General features: G+C 35.6%; 1 protein-coding gene across 3 annotated transcripts in view; it reads left to right on the top strand.

Annotated features, from left to right (window-relative positions):
• Positions 1–17,911, top strand: part of Tyr (tyrosinase) — a 68,742-nt gene that overhangs the window by 14,631 nt on the left and 36,200 nt on the right. Inside the window, exons 3-4 of one of the 3 annotated variants that reach the window (XM_006507577.2) lie at positions 6,336–6,483; positions 8,697–9,762. The exons of 1 other annotated variant lie outside the window; for it this stretch is intronic. In XM_006507577.2, coding sequence (XP_006507640.1) covers positions 6,336–6,483; positions 8,697–8,706 — 158 coding nt within the window. In that variant the 3' untranslated portion in view covers positions 8,707–9,762. Of the gene's footprint in view, positions 1–6,335; positions 6,484–8,696; positions 9,763–17,911 lie in introns of those variants that run through there. One more of the 3 variants, NM_011661.5, reaches the window with a different exon arrangement.

Here is a 17,911-nt window from a genome sequence, read left to right as displayed (position 1 = left end):
GTCTGTGGTTCTGCACGCACAAAAAAGGCTTTAAAGGAGTATAAGTAGCTATCATAAACTTTTAAAACATTAAACACTAAAAACATTTAACAATTTAAAATAAGTTTCAGAAATAAATTTAAATAAATACATTGTCCATTATCTTTGCAGTGGAATATTGCATTATGGATATATTGAAAGTTTTACAGTTATGTGAATACTGTGTATTGATAACATGGCTGGAGAATAAACAAATGTATACTAGTGTTTCCAAATTTCCAAGAAGCTAGTCTAGTGCTTATTGTGATAATTTAAAACTACAATTTTGAAAAAAAAATGTACTGAATTACTTATGTGAGTTTATTTATATTATCATGACTTACAATAACCAGAATTAGAAAAAAAGAATCGCCAGGCAGAAGTGGCACATGCCTTTAATCCTAGCACTTGGAAGGCAGAGACAGGCAGATTTCTGAGTTCGAGGCCAGCCTGGTCTACAAAGTGAGTTCCAGGCCAGCCAGGGCTACACAGAGAAACCATGTCTAGGAAAACCAAAAAAAAAAAAAAAAAAAAAAAAAAAAAAATCTAAAACCTGAATATGCATGAAAGTCATGGCCAGCACCTGCTGCCTTGCTTGACAAGCTCCATCCCTTTTTGACTGTGTCTTTCTCAGTGAGGTCCAGAGCATTTGAGTGTTATAGGTAGTGGTGCTGGATCTGTGACTAAATTTAAAAAAGAAAAAAATCATGATTTTCACTCATAGTATTTGCATATTGAAAAACACTTCCAAACACTACACTACAATGGTACAATTGGACAGTAGTATTAAATCAAATTAAATTATTTCTGTAACAGAGGAGATGGATCAGTGAGCAAAATACTTACTGCACAAGCATTAGAAAATATATGCTTATTTAATCCACAAAAGGCCAGAAGTCTTAATACCACCACACCCACGATGAGATGAAAAGACCCTAGGAAGCTCATGACCATATCATTTCCACATACAATATTAAACAAAATAGCCTGCTTCAAACAACTTTTAGGGGAAGACCCAACATACCAACTTGTCCTCTGATCTCTACAGGAATGTATCTCTACATTTTCACCACGTAATACACACACACACACACACACACACACACACACACATATACACACATATACACATACACACAAAGACAGAGAGAGAGACAGAGACAGAGACAGAGGCAGGCAGAGAGAGACAGAGAAAGAATGATTTTTTTAAAAGGAGTTCCAATAAATAAAAATGAAAATAAATTCCATTTATGGCTTTAAGATTACATCTTCTCCTCCTTAGTTAGAGTCACGCCAAGATATTTTATATTATTTGTGACTATTGAGAAGGGTGTTGTTTCCCTAATTTCTTTCTCAGCCTGTTTATTCTTTGTATAGAGAAAGGCCATTGACTTGTTTGAGTTTATTTTATATCCAGCTACTTCACCGAAGCTGTTTATCAGGTTTAGGAGTTCTCTGGTAGAATTTTTAGGGTCACTTATATATACTATCATATCATCTGCAAAAAGTGATATTTTGACTTCCTCTTTTCCAATTTGTATCCCCTTGATCTCCTTTTGTTGTCGAATTGCTCTGGCTAATACTTCAAGTACTATGTTGAAAAGGTAGGGAGAAAGTGGGCAGCCTCGTCTAGTCCCTGATTTTAGTGGGTTGTTTTCAGGTTCTCCCCATTTACTTTGATGTTGGCTACTGGTATGCTGTAGATTGCTTTTATCATGTTAGGTATGGGCCTTGAATTCCTGATCTTTCCAAGACTTATATCATAAATGGGTGTTGATTTTGTCAAATGTTTTCTCCACATCTAATGAGATGATTTTGTCTTTGAGTTTGTTTATGTAATGGATTACGTTGATGGATTTTCGTGTATTAAGCCATCCCTTCATCCCTGGAATGAAACCTCATAGCTCCTCATGGGCACTAAGATGAGTTTGCTATCTTGTTTATTTCTTTATTTCTATTTCCAAATCATTTTTAATGATTAATATAATTTTAATATTAGCACCAGTTTAAATATAACCAAAAAATTAAATGTGCTTCTCTCTAGTGAAAACTTAGTCACTTGTTTTTTCACACTTCAAAACTGAGCAGGCTTAACCATGTAAGTTCAACACCACCTATGATCCTACATCCTGGAAAGAAAAGAGTCTAATCAAACAAGAAAATACACATGAAAATGTCTTTGCATTACCTGCCATAATATAGTAGCTAACTTATTTTCAAGTAAATATTAGCAGCTACTTCTAAGAAATTATTTCACATCATAAGTTTGCAGAGCGAGGTTTTAAAGGTAGAATGGTTATTGGTTCTTTTGATACCAAAATATAGAAGAGGAAAAGTTCACCTGAAGGAAATAATATGATCAGAAGAAAATAGTTTGAAGTGAAGGTTTATGGTGAGGAAACAAAGAACAATTTAGTCAAATTCAGGAAACTTCAACCCTGATTGCACATTAGAATCACTTAGGGGCTTTTAAGACTATAAGTGACTGAGTTCAATTCTAAAACAATTAAATCCAAATCTCCAGGTATCAGAGATAAACATCAATATCTAAAACAAATAACCCAAACATCTCTAGAGGAGAATTGGGGGAGAAATAAAAGAGTAAAGAATATGGATTGACAAATTGAAACTCCCTTTTGTCATCCATGTGAAATGCTCCTAAAATTTCTCATTGGAATAATACAGATTCCTATGAGACTTAAAGACACAACTCTCAATAATTGGAGCCATTGTTGCTGCCCTTTGCAAAGAACTTTGAGTTGTTTTGGAATTTAGGTTGCTAACATGATCCCTACTGGCTTGCTGGATGATCTGTCCAGGGGGAATTTAAGAACAAGCAAGAGTAATATCATCCTAACATCCTGTACCTTCCTGTAATGGTTTTGACCATTGCAAGTGTACAAACAAATTCAAGAACACTACACAAAGAGATGTCTGAGGTGTATTGACCAGTTCATACGTAACATTTTAGATTTAATGGGGAAGATTATCTTTGTTATTCTCAATCTCTGTTGGATAATTTTCTTTTAAATACAGAAACATTTGAAACTCAAGCTTTGTTTATAAAAAGTCAAAGTAAATTATTTGATCTCACTTTGGAGTCATTTCTGATCTCTTTTTGAAGAAATCCAACCTGCTATTTGGTAAAGATCACAGGTTTCAAGACAATCACAGTTATGTTTAAGTTTTTTGTTCCTTAAATGCTAGTTTGAATTTAGATGTGTTACATTAATTCTTTAAACTGGTGTTTCATCATTAGTAAAATTGGGACAAGGAAAGCAATATTGTCAAATGTCAAAAAATCCTGTTACTAAAATCAGATTATGTACACGAATGATATTTGAATGCCTGGATTTATGAAAGTATTGGGATTTTTCTTTCAGGAAAGAGCAAAATGCAACAAGAAATGAAATTAACAGAGTAATCATTTTTATTTTATAAAGATAATTTCAGAAGTCATAATCTCCCCTTATATTTCCAAATGAACTGTAAAGAAGTAAAATATAAAATAGTTTATTTTTATGTTAATATCATTTTAATCTCTAATAGTATTTTCATTGGCAAATACCACATTATAAAACTTTAATGGTCCATTGGGTTTTAATGAGAAGACTGCCTTTCTTATTGCCCACCTCTGCTGGATACACACAGAAAAGGCATGCATATTTTTGGTTAGCAGCTTTGAGACTGGGCACTCATTTATCAACTAAATCTGACAACATAAAGAGCTGTTATTATTACTCAGAAAACTACCACTGGTATCAGATGAATGCTAGATGCTTTCATACTAGCTATCAGAATTATCTGTTAAATCTTAAGAAATGTGTTTACCTAGCTTCTATTATATCAATGACAAAAGCAAAGCAAAAAATAGTTACCTAAATTGACAAATACTATACTTCTTTCTTGTAAGTAACCTAGAAGTTAAAGCCAAGTTTACTTAGCCCTTTACAGCAGGGTCTTGAAAGAGGACTAGCTAGACACAGTGCTTTAGGATCTCAGAAGAATCAAAAACACAGAGAATTTGAAGGGAATTTATTTGCCAGTCATTATTCTGCTATAACGTATTATACTATAATTGTCTAAAACACATCAGACTGAGAGGTTACCGAAGGTCTTCTGACACTACTGTACTTTGCAATCCCATATATGTGTGTGTGTGTGTGTGTGTATTCACTTTGTATAATTATATTCACAAAAACTATCATATTGCTTCCACTTTTATTTTAGCATTTTCAAGGGGAGGTGAAAATTTCTATGATTTTAAAAACAAAGATATTATAAACATTGGGGTGAAAGTTGACAAGAAAAAATTACATATATTTATGGTAAATGATATTTTGATATTTTAGATACATTATATAATAACGAAACAAAATTAAACATCATGTCTGCTGTCTTTTATACTTACTATTCCTTTTTTGTTTGTTTGTTTGTTTGTTTTATTTTTAAGACAGAGTTTCTCTGTGTAGCCCTGGCTATCCTGAAACTCACTCTGTAGACCAGGCTGGCCTCGAACTTGGAAATCCACCTGCTTCTGCCTCCCAAGTGCTGGGACTGAAGGTGTGCGTCACCACTGCCCTGCTTAAATTCCTTGCTGTGAATGTTTGCAATCTTTGTTCTTAGCAATTTCCATGTGTACTATGCACTGTGATGTACAGTTGCTGTCATGATCTCTGTTTATCTCCCTGCCTTATTCTTTCCCACCAACATAAATTTTATTTGACTAGTATAGCCCTAAACTTCACCAACCTGAAAAAATCTCCACCATAGAATGTGTAACATTTAGGTTAATAATTCTGTAGTAATGAATTAAGGAGGCACATAAAAGAAATTATAAACTACTAAGACATATGAGTCTATTTTGATACTTAAATATGAATTTCACATTTAAATCCTTAAGGTGGTTCTCTTCAAAACTACATTACCTTTAATTTTAATACTATTTGCAATATCTCTAAATTATTCCTCAAAATATATTTATATCTCTGGCAAAAATAATTAAGTTGCACTTAAAATTATCTAAGACCGAACATGAAATGAAGTTCTAAAGCTTTCATTTGATGCTATGATTATGATTAAAACTAAAACTTGACGTCTCTTCTTATATAGACTATACTCTTCAGTGATGCACAGTATGTTGCTACATGGGAAAGACAATAAACTATTGCATAGGAAAGCTTAAACTCTTTAATTAAACAGGTTTATCTTCCAATCCCTGTTTCTATACATAAACATATGCAGTTCTTTAGTACGCTAAGCCTTGTATTTGAAATCTATGATAAAGAAAAGAAGTAATATGTATGATGATTCTGAAACATATGAAATAAATAATGTCAAGTTCTTAGAAATATGCACCCCCAATCCTTATAGACAAGAAAGGACAGAAGAGACTATTATATGATCTTACGGTGAATGTACAGAGATGAGGACTTGATGTTGTTTTTGAAATGAGTTTAGATAGATATTTTCTTCATTTACCTTTCAAATGCTATCCCCTTTCCTAGTTTCCGCTCTGAAAGTCTCCTATACCCTCCCCCTGCCCTGCTCCCCAACACACCCACTCCTGCTTCCTGGCCCTGGCATTCCCCTGTACTGGGGCATATAATCTTCACAAGACCAAGGGCCTCTCCTCCAATTGATGACTGACTAGGCCATCCTCTGCTCTATATGCAACTAGAGACACATGCTCTGGGGGGTACTGGTTAGTTCATATTGTTGTTCCTCCTATAGGGTTGCAATCATCTGTGAAATGAACGTTCTACAAAATTAAAAACATTATGATTTGCTGTCCCTAGGACCATTAGGGATGAATGAGTATAAGGTTGACCACAAAGTTTGTCCTTTTTCTGGAACCAGGATCCAAAATTTAAATATTTTTTAGAACCAGAAAGCAAGAGAAAATAAGTAGACTGCAAAGGATACCTCTCAGGGTTATTTTCTTAATATGTTGTTGATATATTTTGTACATTTTTATATTTAAATGAGAGTGAAGGCTTATTATTTATTGCAAAGGTTCTTGGGACTTTTCAGTATTCAAAGGACTTAAGAGAGATGTACTGTTAAGAGGTCCATATTGGCCCAGCCTATCTCACTGCTTAACCTATCTCACAGTGTACAAAACCTAATATCTTTCAGTTCTGAAGAGATCTAAATGAATATTCAGAATCCCAATATCAAATGAGTTTTCTTATTGATTTTCTTTACTTGAAATCATGATTTTTCCTCTGGAGTTGTAGATTAGATGAGATAATTAGTGAGATTTTCAATCATTTAGAAAAACTAATTTTTTTTTAAATTTCCCTTTATTTCAACAGGATTTGCCAGTCCACTCACAGGGATAGCAGATCCTTCTCAAAGTAGCATGCACAATGCCTTACATATCTTTATGAATGGAACAATGTCCCAAGTACAGGGATCGGCCAACGATCCCATTTTTCTTCTTCACCATGCTTTTGTGGACAGGTTGGTTGACATTTCCTCATAAATTATGCATTTATTGCATTTAAATGTATTATCAACGTGTGTTTCAAATGTGACTTTATCATACCAATTCTTATAAATTATGGTGGTTTGCTATTTTGAGAGAACCTAAATTAATCCTAAAATTTCAAATGATTTATTAAAGTAGTATTTACTGAAGAGAAACCAGTAAGGTGTAAGCTATGATAAGGAAATAGAAATTTTCATGTTAAGCTACAATAAAAGTTTAGGAGTCAAATACAGCCATGTCTTGGGACAGTTTAGGGTATTCTTTATTTGATATTAGAATAGGACAAAGGAATAAATTTTTAATCTAATAGTAGAGAGTCAATAGCTACACGTTGACTTTACACAGTAGATGCAGAACTCCCAACTACTAGTTGGATTCCTCATAGTACATGAGGCTATGTGGTTCTAGTTCTGAATTTGAAAGCTTGTAGACATTTTTGGTTAAGAGTAAAAATATGAATATAGGGAATCTACTGTGTATGGAACGAGGAAAAAAGTGACAGTTTTCATGGAAGAGATGAACACATATTATTGTTTCATAGGAATTTGCATGGTTTGTAACTAATCTTTTTACTAATTTTAAAGCTAACTAAGTGGATGTGAGAGGACTTAGGTAACGGTGTTAGTCATTTAGACCTTAGATAATCAGCTGTAATATATCCTGATATTTACTATTTCAGAATTTGCACAGAAATAACAATGTGTTGGGGATGGTTAGTACTCTCATGGATCACTGGATGCAAATAAATATAAATAATTATAAGTATCCTTGGAAGTTTAGGCAAATCACTGAGTTTTTCTTTTCTTATCTTTAAACATGGTCTTTAGAAGATGTTATGAAGAATACAGAGGTTATTAAAAACAAACAAGCTATGAAACTAACTAAACAGTTGTGTGTTAACAGTAGGCAGCACATATAAGTTATGGCTAACTTGATGACAAGCATACAGCCTCTGGGGTACATATATAATGGAAGAATTATTATAATATCACTTTGGTCATAATGCTGAGTGGTAGAAGTAATAATATTTAATGATATTCTATATTAGTGAGCTATTATATTCTTATTATCTAGCAATTTGAATAATTGTTCAGTAGTGCATTATTTTTAAAAGTTTGAATATTAAAAATGATACCAAAAATGATACTATAAAGAAACAGAGTAAATTATTGAGATATTGGAGATTTCTTGCAAACTTTTTCAATATTACTACATAAAAACATTTTAGGATGTTTCCTTAATTTTATATATTCATTAATGTTTATTCAAGAAATAATTATAATGCATTTTGCACTCCCTGTACTCTTTTCATAACTGAGCTTGTTAAAAGCATGGAACAATGGTCTGTACCAATATTTAGAAGTCAAGGGTTATTTTAGGTACATTCCTCACTATACAATTCTCTCCATTTCTCCAAGGAGCTTATTGAGTTATCTTATGTCTTCAGAAATTTGTGTTCTTCTCTTTCCTATAGAACTTAATTCATTGTATCATAATCATCAAAGTGCTAGTTTAAACACATCTTGACTCATTAGTTCAAGTCATTAGTTCAAGTTTTATTTTATCAATCATGACTTGTTACCCAGTAATCAGCATGACAACATGTAATGTGTAGTTGAGGGAATAAATGAAGAATTGGAATGTATAACTAAGATATTCTAATTTTTAAAATTGAGTAGAAGAACTGGCTGAATGCATTTCCTATTGTTCTTTCACAAAATAAATTGTAGTGAGCTCTTGAATGGTAAGGGAAATTTAGAGGGCATTAAAATAATGCCAATGTATCTACACTTGATGAGTTTTACAATATCATTTATATTTTAAAATGAGGAATGGAGGCTACATGATATTTAGTACTTCAACTGCATATGTGTCTTAATATGTATGAATATGCCTATTAATAAATGAGAGGCAAGTATAAACAAATATTAGTGAACTATCTCTGATTTGTGGTTAGACACAATCTTATTAGTTTTTAAAAAATTTTTTAATATCTCAAAATGGATGACTATACTTGTTCAATAATACCAATGATAAAATAAGTCCTGAAAAATGAAAAGAATGGAAGGAGATGGGCATTTGTTTCCCTATAACTCTTAAGATATATTAGAAATGTTTATTTCTTATGAGTTTTTATCAAAGTGATTCCTGGTGAAATATTTATTTTGAAGCCTTCTCTCCACAGGTTGGTTTAATGAAGACTTCCTGGCAATTCAGCTCAAAGTCCTGTCTAGTGTTATTATATATTACATGATATCTCTCTAGCCTTGGCTTCTGGGATGTCTTCCCATCTTGGCACAGCATGCCATGGTGAGGCCTCTACATGCAATGCTCCTATCAACTTTCTATATGAGCTGATATTCAATTTCTCTTATGGAAATTGTATGTGTTAAGGCTTACAAATCCATGCTTTACTTTGATGTGATTTAGTTTGGTAAAAGTGTTTCTATTTTCAACCTTTGAGAAAATGATGACTTCCTCAGGCAATAATAGATTGTTGGTGGGTAGCACAGAGCATAGACAAATGTTTGGGAACAAAGAGGGAGCTTTATTAAGATATTGTTATGCTGTTCAGTTTACAACTCAAGGCTTAGATGAGCAAAAGCAAACACACTTCTGCACACATACATCAGATTATCTGTACATTCAAAGTAACTTTTATATTCTATATATGCCATATTAGAATTGAGCAGGCAGCAATCACTATATATTTCTCATCTCCACCTGTTTCCACCCAAGCTATATAATGTAAATTAAGTAACATATAGTAAAATGTAGCTCCTTTGGTAATTGTGACTTAATAGGCAAGGACATTTGGGAGTGAAGAAAAGAACACGATTGAAGTAAGGACAAACAGGCATCCTTTTTAGCCTATGACTCACAATCCTCAAATTGTGACTGTCACAATGGAAATATCCACTAGTTATGGAATATACTTATGAATGTAGACTTCTTGAAATATAGATACAATTTTAATTGGTGGAACTTGGAAGGAAAAATGCTCACACTATAGCTAAAAAAACTCATAAAGAAGTTTGCAGTTAGAGAAGGTTCATATTAACTCCAATTATTACAAAAATCTACTAAAGTATTGAAATCACAAGTAACATTTGTAAGAAACGAGATGTATGCTGAATTCTTTGTATGTTGCATAAGGGGACTCATTTCATATCTACAGATTCTACCATCTTATCAGTTAAGTGCCATGTCATTACGTTACAGATAAAAAACATAATTAAAGAGTTTAAGTCAACCGGTATAAATCTGCTTCATAAAATACTTAATATAAGGTATATGTATTAATAGACAAAGAGAGAATAGTCTTCAGCCAGTGAGAAAATTTAAAACATCATTACAGTGGTTGTTTTAACAGTAGCCAAGTAGTGTGATTGCTACAGAAGACATTATTCAAGTAGAATGAACTACAAAACATTGGCAATCTGAAACCAGAATGACCAAGATGGTCCTGTTGCCATTTTTCCTTCCCAGTTTAGACCAGCCATTTCAACTGATTCTCAAATCCTAGTCTGATATCATTGTGTATAATGGTAAGACAGTGGGAACAGACTGACTGGTGAGCCAAATGAGCAGAGGAAAAGAAACAGGATAAAATATTCACCAGTAGTAGTTCATATTTAAAACTCCAGAACCTAAATATAAAAATAAACTGTGTGATAGAAAAATCATTAGCTCTGGAGTCAGAGCCCATGAGAAAATTCTAGTAATGTTCAGTGAATCTTATGTGAGATTGGAAAAGCTGTTAGACCTCTCTGGACCTATGTCTTCTCACGTACAAAATGATGTTAATGAACCTTCTTCAGTATAATGTATCTCCATTTTACAAATTATAACACAGCATACAAAGACTAACTCTCATAAGAAATAAGGAGGATATTTAAAAGTGGCGACATCATCTCTATTTACTATTTTCTCAGTGCTCTCCAGTAAGGTAACACGCCTTCAGCAAGTCTCTGAAGCCTGCCTTTTGAGGGTAGGAAAAATCCTGGCTAAGTGCAAACATGAACTAATGCATCCTAGAAATAGTGATTCTGCCTTGGTCCTCAGCTACAGATAATTACCTCTCCTGCAGTGTTTTCTTGGATGTATTTTCCTTCCACTCTACTCACCAAGTGTACCCTGGGCCAGCATGCTAAGGAGGTTGCCCGAAGGAGATGCTGTACCAAATTGTCAGCAGAGTAGTCCAGGCAGAAGAGTGGAGCAAGACAGGTCCCTGGCATTTCAGGAATGAACAGAAGATTGCTTCCTGACTGGTGACTGGAGGCCAAAGCTTGCTCAGAAAGGTAGAAATATCAGGGTTATGAAAGGGAATCATCTCAGAAATCAGAGATATATCTTCAAGTCTGCATTTGCCATCAGATGGGATGTCAGAGGGGAACCTGCTCTCTGTGTGCTGCTTTTCTTATTATTGGCCTACAACCCAGTTTACAATGCTTACTTGCTTTCTGAATCAGAATTCATTCCCTATAACCAATTGCTATTGTACCATTATAATCATATTCAACCGTACTCCCCCAGCTGCTTTTCCTGTTAGATTTAGCTCCTAAAACAGTTTGTCTTTGTTAGATTGATTCATGTGTGTCTCTCCCAGTAAATCTTGAGCTCTCTGCTGACAGGGTCTATATATTGATCACCTCTGGCATCTAATACTGTCCATTACACATAGAAACCATCCACTAAGACTTCCTAAAGTGTCATGTAATTGATAATTTTGAGCAGTCAGCCACTATGGGTTATCAATAACATTTTGTTTTGAGATAAAATATTCACCCAGGGACATTGAATTGTACTCTATCTTGTGATAAAGAAATCAGTTGCTATGACAAGTAACCTTAAGCATGTCTTATAATGAAGAAAATCTCTCAACTCGTTTTAGGATTGATGTGATTTAGAATTAGGAGAATTACAATATTGTTAACCTAAATATTTTACTGGCAACACTAGGAAGAAAAGTAGGTCTGAAAAAGAATCTTAAATTCATGCATGAAACTCTTTAAAGGCACAAGCAAGGCAATCCTCCCACAGAGTTTTCTGAAAATAAATAAATAAGTAAACAAACAAACAAACAAACAAAGAGGAATTGAAACTATCAGCTCCCAGGAGGTAGTGCAGACTACTTAACATAGCAAAAGGTTATTTAACCAAGTCAAGCAGAAGCAGTAGGACTAAAGAAAAGGCCCTCAGCTTTCATACTTAGACAGCAAAGGTCAAAAAGAACTTCTTTAATAATACCAAATAGCAGATCCAAGAGAGCTACTAAGTGATTCCAACTGCCAGAAAACAGAATCCCTGGGGATCATAAATCTTATGATTAAGACACTATAATTAATACTACACATGCCTGATTTGAAATTATCCATTTTTATGATCTTTACTACATTACTTGCTATTATATAACCTTCCTTTACTAAGGCAGAAAATGGTTTAAATATTAGTATCTGTATGAAGTTATAGCTTCAATATTTTATGTGTTTGTGTGTGGTATTGTGGATGGAATTCATGACCTTGTGCAATTCAAGTGCTTTGTTACCGAGGTTCACACCCAACCCCAATATTTTTTGGGTTCAACGTGATACTTAGGCTTTTTTATTTCTGGGAGGGGGTTATTTCATCTTAAAACTCTTGTGTCACAATCTAACACTAAGGGAATTCATTCAGGGTAGCAACTAGAGGTAGGAACTTGGTCACAGCATCTGACACAGAGGGCATGAAAAACTGTTTACTGGCTTGCTCCCCGAGGCTTGTTGAGCATGCGTTTTAGTTTTTGTTTTCTGTCTTTTACTTGTTATTCTTTGCGAGTTTTACATTTCCCATCATACACCCTAGTCCTGCTCATCTCCCCATCCCTTCATATCTGCCCTCTATCTTGCAACCTCTCTCCCACTGGCACATTCTCTCTCTCTCTCTCTCTCTCTCTCTCTCTCTCTCTCTCTCTCTCTCTCTCTCTCCCACACACACACACACACACACACACATGGGGGGAGGGAGACAGGAAGAGAGAGAGAGAGAGAGGAGAGAGAGAGAGAAAGAAAAAAATCAGAGAAATATCTCATCATCTGTAATGTGTCATATTCCTCTGTCCACACATCCTCACTTACACATACATGTTCATTGCAATGAGCTATTGGTCTGGGTCAAGGTCTCTGGCTTCTGTGATAGCATCAATATTGTATCCTGATCAGGACTCCTGTTGTTGCCCTGGGTCATGGAGATCCTAAAGCTTTGGGTCAACAGGACTGGCTCTTACACTGGTCCTGATCATTAACAGATCATTCAGATTTTGGAATGTGCTATCTAAAAGTCCTGGATTTGGGCCTGGGGGGTTACTGAGCAGATCAGCACCCTGGCTTTCTCTTATGAGCAATACAAGGGCAAACTCTGCAGCTCTGCTTTGACTCGACCACCCAATGCTGCCGGTATTATTATTATTTAATTTTTTTTTTTACAATTCAGTCATTATCCCCCTCCTTGTATGCTCTCCAACATCTGCCCTCATCCCATTCCTCCTCCCCTCTTCTCCAAGAGCATATCCTTATACCCCCCAACCCCACCCTACCAGTCCTCCCCACTCCCTGGAACCTTAAGTCTCTTGAGGGTTAGGTGCACCTTCTTTCACTGAGACCAGACCAGGAGGTCCTCAGCTGGATATGTATCTGAGGCCTCATATCAGCTAGTGTATGCTGCCTGGTTGGTGGCTTAGTGTCTGAGAGATCTCAGGTGTCCAGGTTAGATGAGATTGCTGGTCTTACTATGGGGTTACCCTCCTCAGCTTCTTCCAGCTTTTCCCTAATTCAACCCCAGGGGTCCCTGACTTCTGTCTATTGCTTGAGTGTAAGTATCTGCATCTGACTCTTTTAGCCGCTTGTTGGGCCTCTTGGAGGGCAGAAGGCTAGGTTGTTGTCTGGAAGCACATCATAGCATCATTAATAATGTCAGGCCTTGGAGCTTCCCTTTGAAATTAATTCCAATTTGGACTAGTCACTGACCCTCCTTTCTTTTATGCTCTTCCCCATTTTTGTCCCTACAGTTCTTTCAGACAGGCACAATTCCGGGTCAGAATTTTTGACTGTGGAATTACAACCCCATCTCTCCACTTGATGCCTTGTCTTTCTATTGGAGATGGACTCTACAAATTTCCTCTCCCCACTGTTGCGCATGTCATCTAAGGGGGACATGATTGGACTTTATTATTAATGTGTAGGTATTTTTCAAGTTACTTTGCTTGCTGAGACAAATGATTATTGGAAGAAAACTACGGATGGGACAATTCTGTGGCATTAATTAATGTTATCAGCTAGAGGTTTGATGGGAAGAAAACCGCTCGTGTGTATTTCAGAGGTAAAATCAACAGAAGTTATCTTGTAATATATGATGATATTGATGTAACTAGAAATAATAACTTAAAAAGTAAGGAAAACCCAAGGATACTCAGGATGAAGATCAGTAGAAGAAGGAATAATACTATAAAAGAATGCAAATAGACAACAGAAGTAATAAATTCAGTGAAAAATAAATCATTGCACACTCATCAATGTAGAGGAATTTTAATGCAGCAACATGGCTGCTCTGGCAAGGGATTACATCCAAACACTTCCTAAGTCTGTGTGATCTGGCTGGAATGCAGAAATGTCACAGACCTTAAATTCCTTTGGCTGGAATATAGACACACATTTAGTACACACCTTTAATTTCAAGCAATGTAGGCAAGATTATTCTGTAGAAGAAAGCAGCCATTTTGAAAGTGATATCTAATTGAGGGACAGACAAAGTGAAGAATCAGGGAAAGATGTGAAAAAAATACACAGGCTGTAGAAAGAACAAGATAGACACAGGTGAAGACAAAATCATCCAGAGAATGAGAAGGAACCAGAAGGTCACAACAGATTGCTAACATTAGTCTGAGGCCAAGCATGGCAATTCAGTCAAAAACTTAGAGGAACCAGTTTGAATCAGTTTGAATCAGTCAGTTTGAAGGGGAGATTGAGACAGAAGAGCTGAAGTGAACCAACCAGCCAGAGATCTATTGTAGAAATCGTTTAATCCCATTCCAGAGTTTATTGAGATAGGATTTCTCTGTGTAGCCAGAGCTGACCTGGATTTGTCTGTAGATTATGTTGGCCTCAGTGTTGTGTTTTATAAAAATGAAACAGGATATATTTTGTAGAGGCATGGAATGGTGAGGTGGAATGGGGTGCCTCTGTGGGCCCACGTTGAGACATCTCTTCTTTTTATACAGGGTATGGGGAGGGGAGCTGAGAATGGAGTAGAGACAGAGAAAGGCAGAGAGAGAGAGACAGAGACAGAGACCAATAGAGTCAGAGAGACAGGAGAGAGAAAGAGAGAGCAGAGGCTGACTATAACCATGTGGAGAGAATGGGGAGGGGAACATGGGGAAAGAAGGGACAGAGAGGGGAAGAGAGTAAAAGGGGGAGAGGGGAAGAGAGTAAGGGGGTAAGAGAGTGAGGAGGGGGCAAACAGTCCCTTTTATAGTGAATAATGCATAGCTGGATGTTGCCAGGTGACTGTGTGTGGGAGGAGCCTACAAGGAATGCTAACACTAAAATTCACAAGAAACCTCACTTTCCTTGCCTTTCTCTCCTAAGCAACTGTGATCAAAGGCCTGGATTTAGTCATTCATCTATGTATTCTTAGAAACATTTATATCAATTTCCATTTATATCTCCCTTCTTTAGAGATTAATATCTCTGTGGGTAAATATATTTATATACCCTTTTATTCATATAAATTAAATTAATATTATTTTCTGTATTTATCTTCATTTGAATTGGTCTGATTGATTGATTGATTGATTGATTGATTGATTAACTTAAAGAAAATAGACCTCTTGTGTTGCTTAGCCTGACTCTCCCCACCCACTTTTACCGGGCCCTTTTAGGTTGTAAACTTGCGTTTTAACTGACATAATTCAAGTGCTATTTTGTTGTAGAGATCATTTAAATCCATTCCAGGAATTCTACTCCGCCTTTGACCATTTAGTTCCAGGATAAAAGACACATACAATCTTTATTTTTACAATAAGCCTTAATCAGCACTAGAGCTTAGCAGAGATCTACCCTCTGTGCTATTAAAATCTACTTCCTACAGATAACCTAGAGTTATTACTTACTATGCTTCATGTGAGCTGTTCTTAACTCCAATTGGTTGGTCCTCAGATCCATTCTTTCTAGATTTCTAACACATGGTGTCTTCCTCTGTCTCTTCCTCCTCCTCCTCCTCCTCCTCCTCCTCCTCCTCCTCCTCCTCCTCCTTCTCCTCCACCTTCTTGCTTTCCTTGTGGTCTCCTCCAATTTCCAGGTTGGGAACACAAAGTATCACCTATCTCACCTATACCATTATTTAAGAGGATAAACATATACAGATTAGCAAGTGAGAGAATCAACAGGGGACAAAGGAGGAAAAACCAGCATATGAAGTTCTAAGATCCATTTAAGAACATGAACAAACAAAACAAACAGCAACACCACCACCAACAACAACAGCAACAAAAAGAAACAAAGAAAGGCTACCAACAAATATATCTACTGCTCTAAAAAGATCAATTACATGATGTTATTGGGCCTGGTAGTTACCCAGGCGACAGCAGATTTGGTAGCTGCTCAGAATACAGGAAGTCAGAATGGGAGTTTCAGAACAATTCTTTGCAAAGTTTTCTAATGAGAAGTGGGATAGGGTGTGTAAGAAGAAGCTCTTAGGAGGTTAAGTGGTATAAGGAGATACAGAGGGAAAGTGAGAAAAGCACCTATGCATGTTGATTGACCGTCTTAGCTGCTGTTCTATTGCTGTAAAGACACACCATGGCAACTCTTATAAAAGATTAATTTGAGGCTCATGGTCCCAGAGGACAATGGAGTTCATGATCATCATGGCAGGAAGCAGATGGCCATGACAGGAGAGCAGAAGCAGAAAGTTCTACATCTTAATCTTCAGTAGAAAACAGGGTTGGGGCTGGCATGGACCTTTGAAATCTGAAAGCCCTTTTCCAGTGACACACCTCCTCCAAGGCTGAACCTTTCTAACAAGGTCACATCTCCTAATCCTTCGAAAATAGTTCCACAATCTGGTACCTAAACATTTAAATATAAAAGCCTATAGGAAGTTGTTCTTATTCAAATAATCATACTAATGTTTGAGGTTTGAAGACAAGGAATCAGTGAAGCCCTCCTGTGAGATATTCCTGACTTCTGCACATTTAGAAAGAAAAGATAGATAATAAGTGCATATATGTGTACAAATGTAGTGTTGAGGTATTTTGATTGTATTTTAGTGTCGTTCCTGTTTTTATGTACTATTCCATTCAATGGCATTGGTGCTCATCACCTTTAAATTTGGTGATGACTTCTCGGGAGGAGAAGATGGAAAAACAAGACTTTATAAAAGTTTTAGGAAATTTTTTTCTTTATGTAACTCAGTACATCAAGTAGGTTGTTGAATTTAAGAAATGTACTGGTGTGGGAAAGTTCTACAACATAATGCAGTTCTTTACAACCTGTTTGATACCACGAAGTACATATATATATATATATACATATATGTGTGTATATGTGTGTACATGTATATGTGTAATATATATATCACCCATTAAATGTATGGATTATAACTTTTATTTAAGATTTGTAAATTCACAGTCAGAAGCTAATAGTCAACTGTCAGGATTTCAGTTGACCTCTGTATTATTTGGAATTATCATCTCCTAAGTCTGTCATTAATCAGTTCTGACTTCAAGGATAATAAAATTAAAAATTTAGCCTCCCAAGAAACAAATTCAAGTTTTTATTGCCACAGAATAATACCACAGTCTAGTAGCTTAAGAACAGACATTTATACTAACATAGTTTCAAGAATAAATGCCCCAAATCAATGTCAAGAGAATCAAATTCTCCTGAGGATTTCTGTCCTTGGTTTGGACAGAGCTATCCTTTTCCTGTGTGCTGATGTAGAATACTTTCTGTGTGCATCTGTGTCCTGTATGTATTTCTTCTCCAGACATTGGTCATATCTGATTGTAGCTCCCACTAATGACTTACTTAACTTAATTGCCAGTCTCTGACTTTGTCTTTAAATCCAGTAACACCATGAGGTTCTGGGGATTAGTAGTTCAATATATTATTGATTTGGGTGTGAGGGCCCATTTAATCTTTAAGATTGGTACAAAGAAAAATTAAACTGTAGACTGAAGGAAGATAGAATAGTAATAGAAATTGTTGAACTAAAGTAGAGATTTTAATAATGTGATAGCAAGAGTAAGAAGAAAAATAATTCTTAAAACAGATTTTTAGTTCCAAATGGCAGGTTGCTGGTGTTAGAATTTACGGGAATATTTTGCCAATGAAATGGTACAAAAATCACTAGAAATGAAGAACA

The sequence above is a fragment of the Mus musculus genome, chromosome 7, assembly GCF_000001635.26.
Source record: "Mus musculus strain C57BL/6J chromosome 7, GRCm38.p6 C57BL/6J".
Classification (NCBI taxonomy): Eukaryota; Metazoa; Chordata; class Mammalia; order Rodentia; family Muridae; genus Mus; species Mus musculus.
Note: the sequence above shows the minus strand (reverse complement) of the source record. Positions and strands in the feature narration are given on the sequence as shown.